Source organism: Crocuta crocuta, unplaced genomic scaffold (genome assembly GCF_008692635.1).
Source record: "Crocuta crocuta isolate KB4526 unplaced genomic scaffold, BGI_CrCroc_1.0 scaffold83, whole genome shotgun sequence".
Lineage (NCBI taxonomy): Eukaryota > Metazoa > Chordata > Mammalia > Carnivora > Hyaenidae > Crocuta > Crocuta crocuta.
In genome coordinates, this window is record NW_027529638.1 from 2,646,429 (window position 1) to 2,667,878 (window position 21,450).

General features: G+C 33.2%; 1 protein-coding gene across 3 annotated transcripts in view; it reads left to right on the forward strand.

The window, feature by feature from the left end:
* GRID2 (glutamate ionotropic receptor delta type subunit 2) overlaps positions 1-21,450 on the forward strand; it is a 1,445,111-nt gene that overhangs the window by 1,118,325 nt on the left and 305,336 nt on the right. For all 3 annotated transcript variants that reach the window (XM_077762310.1, XM_077762308.1, XM_077762309.1), the window contains one exon: positions 3,304-3,616. In XM_077762310.1, coding sequence (XP_077618436.1) covers positions 3,304-3,616 — 313 coding nt within the window. The remainder of the gene's footprint in view (positions 1-3,303; positions 3,617-21,450) is intronic.

Here is a 21,450-nt window from a genome sequence, read left to right on the forward strand (position 1 = left end):
TTTTCATAAGAAATTTACAGTTGATAGGATGATGTTTAATATATAAAAGACAGGAGTTTAAATATCTGAAAGAGGGGATTGGTTGATAAGTTTACTAATGGAGGGTTGATTTTTTGGAAGGAAGACAGCTCTTTATTGTAAATATAGGTTACATAGAATAGGCTGGGGGCAGGATATATGTTGAGTGGTGGAAATAAGCCTGGGTTTTAATCTGATCCCTTCTATGTTCCTTAGAAAATAGCAGTTCAGGTCATCTTCCAAAAGTTGGGGAGGGGTGGTTACTGAGAAAATTAAAGGTGTCATGTTAGTAAATATTTGAAACATAGAAACTGGACAAGTGAATTGACATCTATCCATAAATAACTGAGTGATAAGGAAGGAAGAGAGGGAGGGAGAAAGGGAAGGGAGAGGGAAGGAGAGAAGGGAAAAGAAAAGGAAGGAATAAAGGAAGGAAGACAGTGAAGGAGGCAGGAGGGAGTGTAGGAGTGATCATTTGTTTCTGATCATTTTGGGTAGTTTGGAGATATTCAAGAAGTTTTTGGGCTTTTGTTTATCTTTTTGAACCAAGTGGTTCTTGGCCTTTTTTTTTTTCTGCCCCAGTAAAACTGTAATACCAGTAAGAACTATCATGTACTCATATCAAGCACAATTATTTGCTCAATATTAGTGATTCTGAAGGATAAAGTGAGGCACTTTTTTAGAAAGGCATATAAAACTCTCAGAGATGGGAAAATGTGTGCATATGTTATGTTGTGTCTGTATATAAATGTATTTGTGCAGTTTGAAAAGCCCATCATATGATTCTGATATGACCTCCACAGGAAGACTGGGAATTTCTCCTTGAAAACAGAATAGCCAAGTGTTAAAAGCAGACCAGAATTTAGGAAGTTGGTTCTCCATAGAAATATGAGAAATAATTATTATATTTACTAAATACTTTAACACATACAATATAATAAAGTTTCCTTTTTCAAAAAGAAAATGCACATTATTCCCTAGATACCTTTTTTCCATTATAGAAATTCACTTTGTGAAAGTTATCTATTAGTAGAATTAGTATGTGACCATTCCAATTCATAATCATTTAAGTGTTAACATTTAATTATTTATCAGAAAAATATTAATGAACATTTGGAAGTAGTCAACTTGTTGTCAGTAAGTTCTTCCATAGGTGAGCTTTTCTGACTGCGATTGAGTCATAAAATTCTTAACCCACTAGTATATCAATTACTAAATTACTGATCCATCGTACTGTAATGTTCTGAAAAAGTAAAGGCAACTTCTGAAAGCCTAATTGAATTTTAGAGAGATGTTTATTACCATTAGGATATAGATATAGGAATCCACTCACAATAGTCACACTAAATATAATTACATTCATTTCACAAATAGATAAACTGAAGCTAGGAAAAGATAAAACTAAAGAAATAAGGATCCAGGTTAGATTTTAAATCTGAAAGACCAAATTCCTATTATGTACCTATAGGAAATAGATAAATGAGGGGCTCTTGGGTGACTCAGTCATTTAAGCGTCCAACTCTTGATCTCAGCTCAGGTCTTGATCTCAGGGTTGTGAATTCAAGCCCTGCATTGGGCTCCACGCTGAGTGTGATACCTACTTAAAAATACATACATACATACATGAACCTGAAAGCAATATTAATTATTTCTCTGAAAGTTTATTTTCAGATATGTTATTAAGTTTAATACCTCTCTGTTAATAATTATAAACTCATGCTGTGTATACTAATATGGCCTTGTTGCAATATAAATAGCACAATAAAAAACCCACAAAATTTGTGACTCTCTTAAGATAAAACTTGTCCTAAAACCAGTTACCTTACCCACCTACCGTATGTATCATTTGGAAAATGAAAGATTTTTTGCAATAAGGTAAGTAGTTATGAGCACTGATCGAAGTAAGAAGAAGCTAGCATTAGTACTAACCACTATACTTATTAATAATGAGAACTAAACAAGTTATTTAATTCTTGTGATTTCTCTACAAAATGGATGGGAAAACACATAATTCATGACATATTGTAAGGTTCAAATAAGAAAATTTGTTTAAATACTTAGCACTGGGCTTAGCAACAAATATATATACACTGATATATATGTACAAATGTATGCATATATGTACATATATATATACACACACAAACACACATGATTCTGACATTTATATAGAATATTTTTGAGGCCATTATTACTTCAAAGACTAGATTTTTTTGAGCCGGTTTAGCATTCCATTTGGTATGTTACTTTACATGTTTTTGTTTTGTTTTGTTTTGTTTTGTTTTGTTTTATCTTGTTCTGTTCTGTTTGGTGTCCAAAAGCAATAAAACTAGTTTCAGTCTTCCTTCATAAAACAATAAGAAGAAAAATAATAGTAAAATGTTCAACACACAATTTAGTATTATTTTTATTTGTCAGGAAGGAGCTTCCCACAGCTTTAATCACAGCCATGGATCATTATTTCAAAGAAAACACATCTTCTGGATATTTAAATATGTGTTCCATAAGTCATTTGTTCTATGCTCTCCCTACAATAATTGCTATGTGCTTCAAATAAGTAAAATAGCATGTACTACCGTTTTTAACGCTACCACTGAGAATCTAAGGAGATACACATTGAAAAGAAGAGTTGTTACTCCAAGAAGAATTATGTCTCCTTAACCTTTAAGTTTTCATTAAAATATTCGTGAGGTTTATAGAATAAAATCATGGTAGAGACTTTTCGCAAATGACACTATAACTTAGTGCTATATGAATGTTCTAACTGTAATACATTTAGAGCTCAAAAATATAAATTTTGATGCAGATAAATCTAAATGAAGAGTAAATGCTCTGTTGAGGGTTTTTTTTAATAACCTATATAATAATTTACATCTTAAGAAATTAATAAATACCTTGGGAACATTTTCTCAGAAAGAATTCCTTAGAATAAGTTTTGCCTTTGTTACTGTGTTAATGATGGCTTTGATAAAAAGACCCACGGAAAAAAGACAATTTCCTTCAGGTGTTATCTGTGTTTGACATATTCTTCACTGATTTCACATGCACTGATAATATGAACAAGGTCATTTATCTGACTCTGGTGGGGCAAGATTTGTAGTGAGAAATGCAAAATTCACACAGTTCTCCTCGAAGAAATATCTGCAGTGTTTTTCAGTTTATATAAAAAGACTAAAGATGTTGCCTGAAGTATCTATTTTCTTTTTCTTCAGGCAAGCTGAAGCACCACAAATCAAATTGTTTTCCACATTATTAATTTATTATTTTCTCTTTTCAATTTCTCAGAGAGCTGACATTGGGATTTCTGCTTTAACCATCACCCCAGATCGTGAGAATGTGGTGGACTTTACAACACGCTACATGGACTACTCAGTAGGGGTACTACTTCGAAGGGCTGAAAAGACAGTGGATATGTTTGCCTGTCTTGCACCATTTGATCTCTCTTTATGGGCCTGCATTGCTGGCACTGTTCTTCTGGTGGGTCTTCTGGTCTACCTCCTAAATTGGCTTAATCCCCCAAGATTACAAATGGGATCAATGACATCTACTACTCTCTACAACTCCATGTGGTTCGTCTATGGATCCTTTGTACAGCAAGGTAAGGAGAAAAAAAACATTTTGGTACGAAAAGAGGATATGTTTCAAATGCCATGAATCAGTTAAGAATGTTCAGTATCTGACATCAATAAGTGTTCTAAAGGGTCTTCACAGCAATGCTCAGAAAAGAACATTTCCAACGCTTTCCTCGAGGATCTCAAACACAGCAGGTGTCCTGCAAAAATGGTTCATTATCTTTTGATGTAGGTTCAATTTCATCAACAAAGCCAAAAATGAATGTCAGAGGTGAGGTTCACAAGAAACTCAAGATCAGATTTCCCTTCTTTCCCCCCTAATTTTTTTTCCTGTCTCTGACATTCTGAGAAATAGCCTTATGAAGATGAAACAATTTACTACCAGAGCAGATACTATTTAATTATTTACATATGTAAGACATGTTAGGACTTGTTCTTTGTTCAGAGACATTATTTAATGTATTAAAAATATTCATTGACAATGAAAAACTTTGATTAAGATTCTGTTAAGAAATTTTGTTTTATCTTTCATCTTAGTATGTAATCTTTACCAGTGACTTAACTTACAATTTCATTACATTCTAAAGAATGTCTTTGTTTTGTTATTCAATATGTAATCTACCCTACTCTTTAAAGTTGTCTAGTTAATTCTTTGTTACCATTTTAGAATACAATAATAATTATTGAACTCATTATTTGAGAGTTCAGCCATTGCACAGAATGAAATAATAAAATATTTAGGGGATTGATAGTTTCTTACAAACCTGTACTGAAGAGGAGAAATATGTGTCACAATGAAGGTACATGACACTTTAGCATTAATATTTACAACTCTCAATAGCATCTTATTTTTTATTCACACTTGCAATTAGATCTTCCATTAAATTTGAGTATTTGTTCTCAACTGAATATTCCTGATTGAGACTACTGGCCAGAGAGGGTCTAGGACAGAGCCCTAAGAAAAGGAATGGGTAGAGGGGCTTTTAGTGGTAACTTATAAGGAGTGACGAGAAAGATCCAAGTACCATGTATACTATGCAGTGATACACATACCAAATAAAGATAATATTTAAAGATGCATGGTTTGGTCAACTATGTTAAAGATTTCAAAAAATCAAGCAAAATTAAGACTTGAGATATATTTGCTGGACTTGGCAATAAACTTTGTTATTGGTAATATTCCAGTGACTAGCTCCCTAACAAGTTCCTCTAAAAGTTACCGATTCTGTGGGTCAGAAATTTAGACAAGACATTGGGAGGATGGCTTGTATTTATTCAGTGATGTCTGAGGACTCAACTAGACAACTTAAAGTCTGAAAATGAACTCATCTGAAGGCTTGTGCATTTCACTTACATGTCTGGTGGCTGATGCTGGCTGAAGGCTGGTAGCTTCAGTTTTCTTTTATGATCTCTCTTCACAGGATAGTTTGACTTTATCACAGCATGGCAGCTGATTTCTCCATACAGAGCATTCCAAAAAGAGTCAGTAAAATAGAATAATATTATAATGCAAGTTGGAGATCACCAAGTTGTATGACGATGTGAGTTCTTCTTGCAGGGAGCATCTTAGTTGTGTCCATCTTATGGCTTTGTTATAAGAAGTAAAATGGCAAAACGTATTAAATTCTTATATAAAATAACTTTTGTAAGGATCATATAATTGTTTACCAAATAAATTAAAAAAATAAAAACTAATTAGACTCAGCTGTTGATAGTTAGATGCATGGAAAATGGATACCAAGGCAAATGATTTTACATTATTGGAAAGATAATGGTTAAAATGGTAGTTTTTAGGGTACGTGGAGCAATAAAAAATAGAAATACCAATAATGAGAATCCAGTAAGAGTAAGCCTGGAAAGTAATTGAGTAGTAGTGAGAGAGAATAGGATTCTTGATGAGGCCAAAGACAAAAGCAGAAATATCAGTGTGAGAGTTTGAAATTTATATTTATGGATTCTTGAGGTTAAGAGTTATTGAAGCTGATCAAGGAACTGAGAGCCCAGAGTATTCGATGAGCCATCTGCAATTATGACCGGCATGGACTGGAGAGAAAGAAAATGAGCCATGTGCCAAAGTTGTCAATAAATGCAGAGAGATAGCTGTGAGACATTGATAGATATGAGCACTGACTAAAAATAGAAGTTGGTATAGTTAGATGTAATTAACCTCCATTTTCACCTGACTTCTTCCCAATCCATCCAATTTTCTGTGCATGATTTTAGTAACCATCAATATCCACTTGAACCCCAAATCTACATCATCCATTCTTTAATTTTAGTTTTGTATATCCAGCTGCTTACTAGACCACTCTTTGGATACAGCGGAAGTACCATGAATTCCAACATGCCAAAAATTGGATTTATTTTATACTTTAAAGCTTTGTAGCCTCTCATATTCTCTATTGAGCTGATGCATTACCAACTACTCAGATAATCAGGTTAGAAACTTTGAAAACAGTTTTGATTTCTTCTTCCTTCTATCCCTTGTATCCAACCATAATGAAATCCTGTGAATTTTACCTTCTAAATATTTCTAGAAGTGGAAATCTTGTCTCACCTAGGTGGAGAAGTCTACATTGTTCTCTAGCTCAGGCCTATCTCATTTCTCATCTGAGCCAAAGGAATTTTGTTAATGTATCTTTATATTTTAGTTTTGTCCCCTGCAAACATATGCCCCACATACTTTATACCTAGGTTTTTGCTATCAGGGAGAGCTCACGACATAATTCCCATTCTTTAAATATTTCCTTTGTCTCCACAATGTCTATAGTTTAAAAGCTATTTACAACATGCACAATATTCCACCATTGGGCTCCTATCCAATGTTCAATTCTCATTTCTTACCACTCATGCATCAGATTTAATTCTCCAGTTACTCCAGATTCTGTCATAATTCTCTGCCATTGCTTCTGATTTTATCAGTTCCTGAAATGCCTTTATTACTAAGCTGTTTAATCTCTGTTCCCACTCACTGCTTTCATATGGCAAGTTGCTATGCATCCTCTAATTCTTGCTTTGATTTCACTTCTTTTAGGAAATACTTAGTGGGTTGGGAGGGACCATTTTCTATGCTTCCAAGGATATATTTATCATAACACTTATAAACTATGGTGTAATTGCCTTTTCTTTTCCCATTTGTCTCCATCTGAGCCCGTTGAGCACAAAACAGTGTCTTATTTATCTTTATAGTCCCTCTGCCTACAGCTCAGTGTCTTATACATATTAAATATTTGATAAATGAAAACTGATCAACTAAATGAATAAATACATGCTAAATTGTTAACTAAACCAAGAATGTAGTTAACTGCAATATTTTGCTTATTAGATTATAATCTGTTCCCCAATAGAAGTTACTCAGAATGTCTCCACTGGTGTATTTTATAAAATAGGTAAGATAAAGAACTTTTGAATAAGGCCTCCAATTCATTGCAACTTAATTCGTCAGGATGTTGACATGATTTCTGAACTCTGCTTCTAGGTAGCCAAATTTTAGTAATTTTTGAAGCACATTCAAGAGAAAAAGATAAGTAAAACTACCCATATGGTTAGCATGTGTTTCTAGTTCTGTAAACATGGCACAGATATCAAAAGTTATAAATAGGTTAAGCACTTTTCCATCCCAACTGGGCCTTTAAATGAATTGTACAGACTGTAAGTTGATTGTGGATTTATAGAAATTTCTAGTGATGGGTAATGCTGAATTGCATATGATTAACTACTTCATCTTTGAAATGTTGCTATTCTTCCACTTCTAACAATGAAAAGGTGAATTCATTAAAAGATATCAAAAGCATCTTTACATTTTGATTAAAAATAAATCAAGAAAATGCTCCTAAAGCCAATGAAAAAAGAACCAGTCAATGACAGTGTCCAGGCACAAGCAATGGAGTTAAAATTAGGTATAATTTTCAATAAAAACATAGTCTTTTTAAGAAGTACAGCTGTTATTCAAAATTACAGTCTTTATTGAGTCAGTAGACAAGATTGAATAGGGCTAAAAAGCATTTTATGTATTATCACATAAATTTCTGAAAAATGAATTTAGGGACAGCTAAAAGAAAAATGTTAAATATATGTGAGTTGTTTACTAATTCTGATTTTTTTTTAAAAGTCTGTAACTTCAAAGCATTCTGGAAAAACAGCTCAGGGAATCCAACTGTGCAAAAGCAGTATGGCCCATTATAGAGATAAACTTGGTACATCTGTTTGGCTGGAACATTAGAGCTTGTGAATTAGATAGTTAAATGCATGAATGAGAGACCAATTTTATGCAAGTTTTCTTGTCATTTTATATCCTCTTTTATTTCCATGTCTATGTGCATCTCTCTGCAATCAACGTACTTAAACAACTAGGATTTGATTTTTGAAGATCCTTATGTTTAGTTTATGGGTAGTGACTCTTAATATCATCTGGCCTTGGGGGGGGGGTTCTGTGTCTTTTTCACACATGTGCTTGTATGTAATTATGTTTGCTGTTCACTTGCCGAGGGAAATTTCTGAGTTTGCCTCAGATGGTTTTGTCTGATTTATGAAGTATGAATATTTATGGTCCTGTAAAATATTTGAGGCTATTACATGTGTGTATTTACCAACAAGCATTTAAGTGCCAACTACGTGCCAGGGGCAGAAAGAACAAAAGGAAAACAAGGAATAAACTACATTAACTGGTTTAATAACTATCTCTTGGTTATGCTGTGTATTGTGCCCAACCTAGATGCTTTGCTTATAGTCATAAATAAGAAAGACACAGTTCTTGCAGGAATGTCAGGAACCTAGGAACCAGCTAATGGGCAATAGCCAAATGGGACCAAAAAAAAAAAAAAAAACAACTTCTGATAAGAGCAGACAGAATTATTCGAAAGAATAACAAAGGAAAATTCCTTCGATAGCTTTCTTAAAGATCAAATAGCTCCACAGGTGCCAGTGATGAATAGAAAGGGGGTCTTTTGGAACAGTAGAAGATAACTCAATGGCTGCAGCTCAAGAGTTAACAGAAGAGGAAAACCATGGTCTTTGAGATCCCAGAACAATATTTTGAAGAAAATAAAGAGCTCTTTCCACCACCAGATGGATTGTAGTGTTAAAGAAAATCACAATTTTCTCATTTCCATGAAAAGAAGAGTCAGACATTCATCTCTACCAAATTAAGCAACTAAAAAGATTGTTGATGAGAGAGCATCTCTTTAAAACTTTGCATAGGAGAATAACTCAAAAAGGCATCCATTTTAATAGTGTAGATATCAAATACATGAAATTTATCAATGTCCTCATCACAAAACCCCAAAGGATTCAAACCTTATAATGCGGTAGTTAAAGACATTCCTTTGAAATGCTATCTTATATTTCACATTCAATTTGAATATAACAAAAATGATATTGGCCAGCTCTGTTGTTTACTGACCCTAATGAACACAGGGAAAATGAGAGTAATTCCCAGTGACAGGCTAACTGGGCTATAGAGACAAATTTCTTTCTACGTTCTGTTCTTACAGATGTTAACTCAAAAAAGCTCTCTGTAATTTTTATTTAGGTTAAAACAACATCTCTGTTGTTACTAATTATGACTGACAGTCCTTAACGAAGGGAATGCCAAGCATTCTGAGAGCTGTCAAATCCACTTGAGAATTTCCCAATGCTGATTTAAAACATGGCGAGGTTCTCATTTTCTTTGTTTTTATCACCAGAATTCACCACTAAAGAAAAAAAAGTTGAATTTTCACATTCTCAAATACAGTTCTAACTCCATCCTTATGGGTGTGGTGAATGAGTAATTTGAATGACTAGACAACGATGTGATGGTGCTAAGATGGGAGTCCAGTGGTTTACATTCCCAGTGAACTGTAATGAGCTCCTAAGCAACTATTCCATGAATTATGTGTATGTAATATGGCCCCAAATTTAATTATTTAACCTCAGCTCTTTTATGATGTGAGCCAGAAAATCCCTTCTCATGCTAAACTGGACTTTTGAAGAGTTGAAAGTAACCAAAGAATATGAGGTACAAATCCGATTTCTGCTTATAAAATGCTTATAAAACAAGAACTGGTATAAACATTTTCTTGACTACTTCAAACTACTTAAGAATACATACTATAATTAAAAGCATTGTTTTAGTTTTTAACAAAACAAAGGAATTCTTTCCTGAGAGACCTTAAAAAAAAAAAACCCTGAAGGGTGATTTTAAGATATTCTGAGTTGATTTTTCTTCTCCAAAGTGCTCTAAGAAAAAACAGATTTTTAAAACCCTAAATTTTTTTAAAGTTTATAGTGAAAGAGAGAGAGAGAGAAAGGGTGAAGAGAGTTCAGGAGAGAGAGTGCAGGCTCAAACTCGAGATCATGACCTGAATGGAAACCAACAGTAGGCTGCTTAATGGATGGAGCTTCCCAGGTGCCCTAAAAATCTAAATTTAAATTATTTAAATTAAATGATCTAAATTTAAATGAAAAAGGAGGTGTCACAAGTCCTTTAAAATACGATTGACATCATTGTGGTACTCAGTATTTACAGTATCATATTATAATACTGTCATCTTAAGTCAAAAGAATAGGGTCAGGGCACCTGAGTGGCGGAGTGGGTTAAGTATCCAACTCTTGATTTCAACTCAGGTCATGATCTCACAGTTCCTGAGTTCAAGCCCTGCATCGGGATTCACACTGTAAGCAAGGAGCCTGCTTGGGGTTTTCTCTCCCTCTATCTGCTTCTCCCCTGTTAATGTGCTCTTTCTGTCTCTGTCTGTCTGTCTGTCTGTCTCTCTAAATAAATAAAACTCAAAAAAATGTTAATTAAAAAAAAGAATTGGGTCAGACATCACCAAATATAAATTTATCTTAAAGGTGATTTCAGGATTTATCAAAGTTAAAATATTGGGATCTAAAGACTATATAGGTAGTAATAGACCATTAGTTTAGAATATAAATTTGGAAATTCAATTTGTTTGACCTGAATTCATTTTTCCCCATCACCAATGATATGTAATTTAGAAGTTTAATAATGATGATTATAAAAATATGGGAAACTGACCCCAGCTTTAGAAAACAGTATCAGCATATTTTGAAAATTAAGACTCTTAGCATTCAGTCTAGCTGTAAGATGCATATTTATAAGCCAACTATCATCTCTGGTTTGCAAAACTGATGAGTAAAAAAGTCCTCTGGTACTTTTGTTAAATACCCTTGAATGCGGCATAGACTTGACTTCACTTGACTTGACTTGACTTTACTTTAATTGTTCACAGTTTTAAGGAAGAGAAATTACAATGTGTAATATAAAATATAAATTCATGTTACATATGCCATCATATATAATAGCATCATATATAATAACATCCCTTATTGGAAAGCTACATTTCTTGATAACAATTGTTGTTGTTGTTTTTAATATTGAGATTTAACAAAAGACAAATGTATGATCCATATTTCCCCACAATGGACACATAAAATTGTTCTTGGATTTGTGGCTGTGCCCAAAATGTATAGAGTCTCTTTATATTTACAACTCTGTCTCTTAGACTCTAAATTAGTAATCCGTTTGGAACACCCACAGTTTGTCCTCTCTGTTTTATTTCTTTTCTATCAGTTAATGTTTGTATCCATTGTTCAAGCTCTACTTCATGATGTACTGAAAGTATTTCTTCTGCCTTTACTATTTTAAATTCTTTATTCTCCAGAAAATATCTGATCAGATATTAAATAAGAATTAGTTTTCTGGTCAGAAGGATGAGTAGGACAGCATGATGTCTGTCTTCATGAAGCTTTCCGTGTACAAAAGAAACAGACTAGTAAACACATAGCTCCATTGTAGAATCATAATTATCAAGTTGAGGAAAGCACACATCATCATGGGCTTGGGGGTTACAGATATGCTGCTGTTTGGCACATTGCAATTAAGTCAAATACGTACAAAATCATGACCTATTAAAATGAGGAACACAGACTAGGAACCAATTTTTTACCTAGTGACAAGAAATGAATTGTGCAATTAACTTCCTTTATCTTTGCTTTCTGATCTATAGAAAAAAATGCTAGATTATTTAATTTTTTTTCTTTCAGCTGTAAAATTGTATGATTCCACACTATCAATGTCTAATTAGGAAACTATTTTCATATCTTTCTGTTTCCATGAGATACAGCTCAGTTTTAAATCCTGTATCTACCACTTACTAGCTATATGACATTGGACAAGTTGCTTAATCTCTAAGTGCCTCAGTTCCCTGAGTAATAATTGTCTACTTCATCAGGTGTTTGAAAACTTAATAGTTCATGGATATAAAACACTTAAAACTGTGTGCATGACATAAAATGGGCACTAAACACTATAATTATAATTACCTCACTATTTTAGCAGGCCACAGCAAGAGATAGAATCAACCACATTGTTTAAAGCTTTATACACTCATAATTACTTCACAGAAAATAAGCATTATTTTAAAGAAGCATATTATAATTAAGCATATGGAAATATATTAGGAAAACTAATCTAGCTAATGAAAGTGCTTATAGTAAAAACCATATACTAACAAATTCGTAATAACTTGTCATTGGACTAGATATGAAAAAACTAAAAACTTTTTTCTGTGTAAGTACATCATTATCACATGTATTTGTGATAAACAGTAGCATAACAGGGACAAAGATACAACAAATTAATGTACTCAAATTGAATGGAATTACAAATTTTGATTCAGGATGCTTCCAGTTTACATATTAACTCTTTTAAAAAGACTGAATAATTGAAGGGGCTAATCTAATAAGAACTGTGTAAATATGTGTTTTGTATTTAGAATTATGTCTTGAAATCTGTAACTAAAATAATACACAATGGAGTATGAACAGCACATAGAAGGCTAATTTTCTTAAACTAATCAATGTTTCCCAAAGTGCCATTGATGGCAGTTTAGAGCCGTTTGAACTCATTCCAGGATTGGAATGATAATGATGATGATGATGATGATGATGATGATGATGATACTATTTTACTCAAAAAGCCAGTATTGAAACCAATAATATTTAACAATTCTTATTGAGGCATAATTGACATACATTATATTAGTTTCAAGTATACAACATAATGATTTGATATTTGTATATATTGTGAAATGATCACCACAATAAGTCTAGTTAATATGTGCACATAGTTAACACAATTTTCTTATGAGAACTTTTAAGATCTGCTGTCAGGAGCTTTCCAGCATATAACACAGTGTTATTAACTATAGCCACCGTGTTGTACATTACCTCCCCATGACTTGCTTATTTTATAACTGGAAGTTTGTACCTTTTGTCTCCTTTCATCCATTTGGGCTGCACTACCTCTGGCAACCACCAATCTGTCCTTTGTATCTGAGCTCAGTTTTTTTTCATTTATTTTGTTTTTTAAGATTTTTAATTTTTTTTTTAATATTTGAGAGAGAGACAGAGAGAGACAGAGCTTCAGTGGCGGAGGGGCAGAGAGACAGACACAGAATCTGAAGTACAGTCTGTGCTTTGAGCAGTCAACACAGAGCCCCACGTGGAGCCTAAACCCTTGAGCAGTGGGATCATGACCTGAGCCAAAGTCAGATGCTTAACAAACTGAGCCACCCAAGTGCCCCACCATTTGTTTTGTCTTTTAGATTCTACATGTAAGTGAGACCATGTGGTATTTGCCCTTCTCTATTTGACTTATTTCACTTAGAATAATACCCTCAAGGTCTATCCATGTTGTCGCAAATGGTATTCTTCTCCATGGTTGAATAATATTCCAGTGTATATAATGGAAAAATGAAAAAAAAACATTGAAATTTAATACATATATATATTAATATATATGTATTTCTTCATTCATTCATCTGTCTTAATGGACACTAACGTTGTTTTTGTATCTTAGCTATTGTAAATAATGCTGCAATGATCCTGGGAGTACATACATCTTTTCAAGTTACTGTTTTCATTTTCTTTGGATAAATACCCAGAAGTGGAATTACTGGATCACATGGTAGTTCTGTTTTGAATTTTTTGAGGACACTCCATGTTGTTTTCCAGAATGGCTGCACCAATTTGAATTCCTCCCAACAGAGCTCAAGGGATCCCTTTTCTCCACATCCTTGCCAATCCTTGTTAGTTTTTGATAACAAATCTTTTGATCATTTTGATCATAGCCATTCTAATAGGCGTGAGGTGATATCTCATTGTGGTTTTAATTTAATCTTCCTAATGATTAGTGATATTGAGCATCTTTACATGTGTCTTTTTGGAAAAATATCTATTCAGATCCATTGCCTATTTTTTTAATCAGATTGGTTTTTTCTATTGAGTTGTATTAGTTTTTTATATATATTTTGGATATTAGTCCCTTATCAGATATATGATTTGCAATTATTTTCTCCCAGTTAGTGCATTACCTTTTCATTTTGTTGATGCTTTTCCTTGCTGTGCAGAACCTTTTTAGTTTGATATAGTCCCACTTGTCTGTTTTTGGTTGTGTTGCCTTTGTTTTGGGGTCAAATCCAAACAGTCATTGCCAAGAGCAATGTCAAGAAGTTTACCACCTATGTTTTCTTCTAGGAGTTTTGTGGAGTCAGGTCTCACATCCAAGTATTTAATCCATTTTGATTTAATTTTTTAATATGGTGTAAGTAATGGTCCAGTTTCATTCTTTTGCTGTCAGTAACTAATTATTTAAGGTATTGATAAAACTAAAAGCAACTTTGTCTACTATACATAAATATAACCTATCTTAAATACTACGCAAAAATTTCAAATTCATTGATAAAATTCCTTTAAACATAAGAGAATTGCTGAGCTATGGTTTCATTGTTAACATATATGTAATGCTTATATTATAGATACTTCTGAAATACAATATAATGCATGAGGAAATTATAAATAATATATGTAAGTGTACATTCCAATTTGTTTGTATTATTGCAGCACTGGTATACATAACACCAGATATAAGGTTAATTTTAAGATGAAAACAATTTCCAAGTAGCCAGTAAAATTGGTGACTTTGATCTGAGAAAATCCGAGCACATAGTATTGTGAGTTAAATTTGTAAGTTAAAGCAAAGAATATGCCATTCAAATATTCACAAGGTTGATCCTAAATTAAAACTGTCTATAATATCATTTGATCAGTATTAACAATCTAAAGATAAATAATATTATTGAAATTACTAAGAAGGAATAAAAGGGTTTTGGATGTGTTCCCCAAAATTATTTAAATGCAATCTTAGCTGAGAAAAGTTACTAGGTTCCTAAAGCGATAATCATGCATTGCCTGAAATAGAATTTGTTTGAAAATTATGTATTTTAAGTAGAGGTAATCCTAATATTTTTGGCTTTCAAACTTTGAAATAGTATGATTTCACATAATTATCTGCAAAATTGTGAAGAATTGTTGATGGTATTTGATTCTACCTCAGATCCTTCTAATATCATGATGGTCTCTTCTTTCTTTCTGAATGTAAAGTAATTTTGCCAAATCAGCAGGACTGTCTACAAACACATTTCTATACTACTGTTATACTATTCACAGAGTTAAGGCCACTTAGTCTTCAGTCCTCTGCCTTACATCACCCCCAAGGAGTACTATAATCCTCTAGAAATGCATTGCCTGGAGTGTAGCACTGCTTAATAAATCACTTCATCTTATTTATCTTTCTCTTGACATATATCTAGCAGCAGGAACCATTATCCTGTGACAATGTTAAGTTCCATTGACATTTTCTCTTAATTAACTACACCACTGGCTACAAATTTAACATTGGGAATAAACTTCCTTTATTTAATGCTATCTTGAACAAAGGAAGTGTTAAGTTTGTCATGCATTTATTGTCTTAACAGATTTTGAAACATCTCTGTTACCTTTTCAGACCAGTTTATTCTGCTGAGAAAATAATAAACAGAATTTGGATGTAGAATCATGTTGCATTATTTTTTCATCAGACAACTGGCCAATAAGACAAATGCATTTTTGAGTAAATATCTTAATGAATATATATTATATATGTGCGAATTCCTCTGTGATATATATTTCTTCAGTCTACTGACTTTCTTTAATGTTTTTATCTATTTTTTAAAATTTTTTTTAATTTTTATTTTTGAGAGAGACAGGACAGACAGAGCACAAGTAGGGGANGAGTGACTTTTATGTACATTTTTATAAATTGAAAGAAACATTTCAAATTAAACATGTCTTATGTATTTTAAACACTAAGTATTTGGGGTCAAATTAAAAATCACTCATTTTTTGGAGCACCTGGGTGGCCCAGTCAGTTGAGCATCCAACTCTTGATTTTGGCACAGGTCATGATTCCAGGGTCATGAGATCAAGCCTTGCATTGGGCTCTATGCTGAGCATGGAGCATGCTTAAGATTCTCTATCTTTCCCTCTGCCCCTCTCCCCCACTCACAATCTCAATCTCTCTCTAAAAAATAAAATAAAATAAAAATCACACATTTATCCAACATTATTATTTTTTATATTCTTAATGTTTACTTTTTAGAGAGAGACAGAGCTTGAGTGGGGGAAGGGGAAGAGAGAAAGGGAGACACAGAATCTGAAGCAGGCTTCCAGACTCAGCTGTCAGTACAGAGTCTGATGCGGGGCTCAAACTCACAAATGGTAAGATCATGACCTAAGCCGAAGTCAGACGCTTAATCAACTGAGCTACCCAGGTGCCCCTATTCAACATTATTGAATGTCTACGTGTGACAGACACTATTCAAGCTCTTAGAGATACTTTTCTGAGAAAAACAAAGATTGAGGCTTTAATGGAGTTTTATCCTAGTGAAAGGAGACAGATAACAAACAACAGGTGAAGGGAAGGAAGGAAGGAAGGAAGAGAGGGAGGGAGGGAGGAAGGAAGGAAGGAAGCAAGGAAGGAAGCAAGGAAGAGGGAGGGAAGGAAGGAGGGAAGGAAGGGAGGAAGCAAGGAAGGAAGGAAGCAAGGAAGGAGGGAAGAAAGGGAGAAAACATAGTATATCAGAACTCAAATACTATAGAAAATGTAGCTNCAAGGAAGGAAGGAAGGAAGCAAGGAAGAGGGAGGGAAGGAAGGAAGGAAGCAAGGAAGGAAGGAAGGAAGGAGGGAAGAAAGGGAGAAAACATAGTATATCAGAACTCAAATACTATAGAAAATGTAGCTCAGAATGAAGGAAATTCAAAGTACATGTGGAAGGGTAGCAGTGTTCAATATTTCATTTAAATAAGCCTGTGAGCATTTGATATTGGAGCAAGGACCTGGAGGATGGGAAGGAATGTGCTATATAGATTCTGAGGGAAGGATGGTCCGGTGCAGGAAGTCACAAACACAAGGATCTGCTCCAAGAGGCCAGAATAGCTTAGTAGGAAGTGAGGTTAGAGAGGTCCATGAGCTCAGATGAGTTTAGGCTTTGCAGTTTTTGGCTTCTACTTTGTAGTGATGAAGAGTCACTGGAGTGTTTTAAGCAAAGGGGTGTCAAGTCAAACATTTAGACAAATATAAATAATTGTTTTAGAGGGCATTGTCAAATTATTCTGGATCTGCTGTATTTTCAAGTCCTCCATCATATTTGGGGATTTGATAATTATTTCAAAAAATTGTAGATATGTTTCTGAGTCATTATTACATTTCATAGGTGCATGAATGTTTGTCTCTTTAGGTAGATATATGCTAGTTACAGCATATATCCATTTATTGAAACTTTATCAGAAACCTTAACTCCAAGAGAGAGTCACATTCTTTTTTTACTCTCCACATCAAGTAAATATGGTTATTCATTTCAGACAACGTATCAACATTAAATGGAAAAGTGAATATTATTCTCAGCTTTATTTGTGTTAACAGCTCCTGGAGAAAACCATTCTCTTTTAAGTAATCTTCCCCGGTGTTCTTGGTAAAAAGGGAACAGAGAGAGGAACAAAAGTAACGGCATTCTCAGTTCATTTCTTCCTTCTCTATTAACTTCTTTATATCTTTCTAGAAACAATAAATGTTATTTTAAGTAAGTTTTTTAGCCCCTTGTTTGGAATCTATCTATCTATCTATAGCTGGGTAGATAAATAGGTATAGATATATAATATAAAGAGAGTGATTAATATCAATCTATATATATCTATGATACCTAGATATCGAGAGAGAATTTTTTTTCCTATATCAAACCAAACTTTTAATAATGGCGTTCATGCAGAATAGGATTAAATAATTACCCTGTTCCTACATTGATAGTAGTAAGCTTCTCTATAGAAAATTCTTACTGTAAGGGAATATAATCGAAGGTCTTTATTACTATTATTTGCTTGAAATTTATATATATTTCACCTTTATCCAACAGATAATAAAATCTCATTCATAATAACACTGAGTTCTTTTACTTCTCTGACAAAAAAATAAATCAATAACACTTTACTCTCAATTATCCTTATCAATTCCAGTTCTTTGATTAAAAAATTTCTTGATTTTTAAATTCATAGTCATTTGGCCAAAGAAGACCAGATGGAATATAAGATTAGATATACACCAACTTCACTGGAAATCTGTAAGCTCAGCATTGTCCCTTTGAAAATGATATGCAATTCATCCACTGACACTATACTTAATCTCTAAACAATAAGAAAAACAAAGTCAAATCTTGTTATCAATACCAGGAAATGATACAACTATTGTTATATAGGTCCCCCTATAGTGGTTGCAGAGAGTTGTATAGATTAGTGACACTTCCGAAAACTAAATATTTTAAAGCGAGTCTTTAATATTTAATCCTCCAAATATAAAGCATGGTTTAGGTTAAAGAGTGAAAATTAAAATGTTCACTCTGATGTTCATTGATTGTTAATTTTTTCTTTTGAGCTAGTATTGACCCAATTGACATTCTACAAATGCTGACTTGAATTGGTTAAGCAAGTTGGAAATTATATTTGATGACCTGGATAATTCATTAAAAGGGATAAGCATTAGAACTTGCTTTAGTAGCACAAATACATTTTTTATAATAATGTAAGATAATGAAGCTGGCTACATGCAATGTCCAGGATGGACTTTTAGGTTGGAATGAATAACTTTTATACTGCTAAATTACATAGAATACATATCTAACTGATGAACCAAAAGAGAGCAATTTGGCTGAGAATAAGTCATTCCTGGCACTAAAAGGCAATTTAAAATGCATTTACACCCAGGAAAGCTTAGAAAATGAGCAATAATTGCAGAGGTCAAACTTGTAAACTGGCTATGCTTACTTGTTTCACTCCAAGACTTGAGTACAATGCCATTTAAACCTCAAATCTGTGGCTATCTGAGACTATCATTGAATTTACATATCTTATCAACGGAGAATATTATAAATAATGATATGAGTATCGAAAGGGTATAGAAAATTCCACATACCAAACAAATACCATTATGATGAAGTGTTATGAGTTTATAAACTTATTACATATGTATCTGTATACATATATATCCTATATATACATACACATATATCCTTTAGAATATCTCTTCCTGATATGTTACTATAGTTTAATATACTTCATAACACTAATTGATAAAGTTGAAAAGCAATATTGTGTAATGCAAAGGTGGAGAAAGTAACCCAATGTATATGATTTTCAAAACCAAGAATCAATAAGCTATATTGTTTAATTTTTTCTCTTTGCTTTTAAATAGTAGTTAAGTAGCCTGATAAATTAGGATTTGGGGCACCTGGGTGGTTCACTCAGTTAAGCATCTGACTCTAGATTTTCACTCAGCTCATGATCTCATTGTTCGTGAGATCAAGACCCAATTCTTCTGCTGACAACGGGGGGCCTGCTTGGGATTCTCTCTCTCTCTCTCTCTCTCTCTCTCTCTCCCCCTCTCTCTCTCTCTGCCCTTCCCCCACTCTTGCTTGCTCTCTCTCTTTCTCAAAATAAATAAACATTTTTAAAAAAGACAATAAGAAGCATTTTTGTTTAAAATTGCAGATTTTTATTTTTTTCTTTTCCTTTATGGCATTGTAAAATGCAGTTCCATTTTTTTAATGATAAGACAAACCAGCAAATACAGTGTATATTAGATGTGTGTTTTCTGTGTCTAACTTATTTTACAATCCTTTGGAAATATAATTAAAAATATTTGAAATCAGGGAATTTAAAGGAAGTGAAGAATGAGAAAAGCCAAATAGAATAAAAAATATATATAATTAATTTTTAAATTGCAACATCTGGCATTAATGAAATAAAATGCAATGAATTTCATAGAAAAATATCTTTAAATGTTATTGAAACCTTTTCCCTCCTTTCTTTTGCTTCTATACAGATGATATTTTGATAATCACTCTGAAAGTCAGAGTGGCTGTACTGCATCTTATAGATAAGTTATAACAGAAAAAAAATACCACTACCTCCAACTTTTAAGCTATCTTCTCATAAGATAGACATTTCTAACAGTGTTGAATTTTATAACACTTGTTTTTTCCTGTTTTTAATTTCTTGTTGACTAAGCTACAAAAAACAAAGTTGAATCCAAGGTAGGAATCCTTATAGCAGGTCTGAGAAGTTCGAAGACAGAGATGAAGCTTTCAGGGACCCTCCCACGCTGATCTTTAAGTGCTTTGATCTGGCAATTTTGATCTTCAAGTTGGTGCATTATTGCTTATCAAGATGCTTTTGTTGGAAAACTTCCCCTTAATACACACAAAAAATGTAGAAATTTAAGCTTGATACAATTCTCAGTGCTATGGTTTTTTTTCAAGTCTGAAAGTCATGTACTTTCTATTCTAAAATTCAGTTCTAAAATTTATGCATTGTCATTTCTTCTCCCAAATTTAACATTTTATTCATGTTGATAGAAGTTGGAAGTGTATCAGCAAGTGATCTGGTACAGTATACCTTAATCACAATGAAAGAGTCATGTTAGATTATAAAGTTATCAACAGCATTTCACCCAAATAGCTATATGACTTGTGCTATTTAAAGACGGTATGAACGATGGAATAGAGATTTATGAGACTGTTGAAGTCGACCGTTAGCCTGCAGAATATTAGCTACCACCACCTTCACAATAAAATGGCAGCAAGAATATAAAAAAAAAGAGAGGGGAGCATGGGGGGCTCAGTCGGTCGGCTCAGGTAATGATCTCACAGTTCGTGAGTTCGAGCCCCACATCGGGCTCTGTGCTGACAGCTAGCTCAGAGCCTGGAGCCTTCTTCAGATTCTTTGTCTCCATCTCTCTCTGACCCTTCCTGGCTCATGCTGTCTCTCCCTCTCTCAGAAATAAAAACAAACATTATTTTTTTTAAAACAAAGAAAAGAGGGAATGAATTAGAAATACACATGACAGGATTTAGCATGGAGTATACTGAAGGAGTGTCAGTATACAGAAACTACATTAATACACAGATATAAAACAATGGTTTCATACTATATATAATGCTTTTAAAAATTAACAATACATTCTGAATACCATTATTCCTGTAGGTATTCTTATATAGCTTTATTTACTCTCTATATAAGAATTTATAGTGTGTGTGTACACACACATGTACACATATATAATTTGTTTGGTTAAATTTCCTATTATTACTTGATTATTAAATGGTAAAAAGTTATTCTGGTGCTTCATTATTTGTACACATCTCTGATTATTTTCTTGAGACATTATCCTGGATATGCAACTTCTGAGTTAAACAATATGTGTATGTACACTTCTAAGACTTTTCATACTTTCAACCACACATTTTACCATGCTCCTTATTCACACATTTTTAACAATTAAGAGTATATAAATTTCAACAGAATTTTAAAGGATTTATTTAAAAAACAATAGTAACTTAATATAATATTTCACTAAAATTTCACTAGATATTTAGAAGACACTGAAACATATTCAGGCAGAGGCATCTGCTTGGACATAATGCATGGC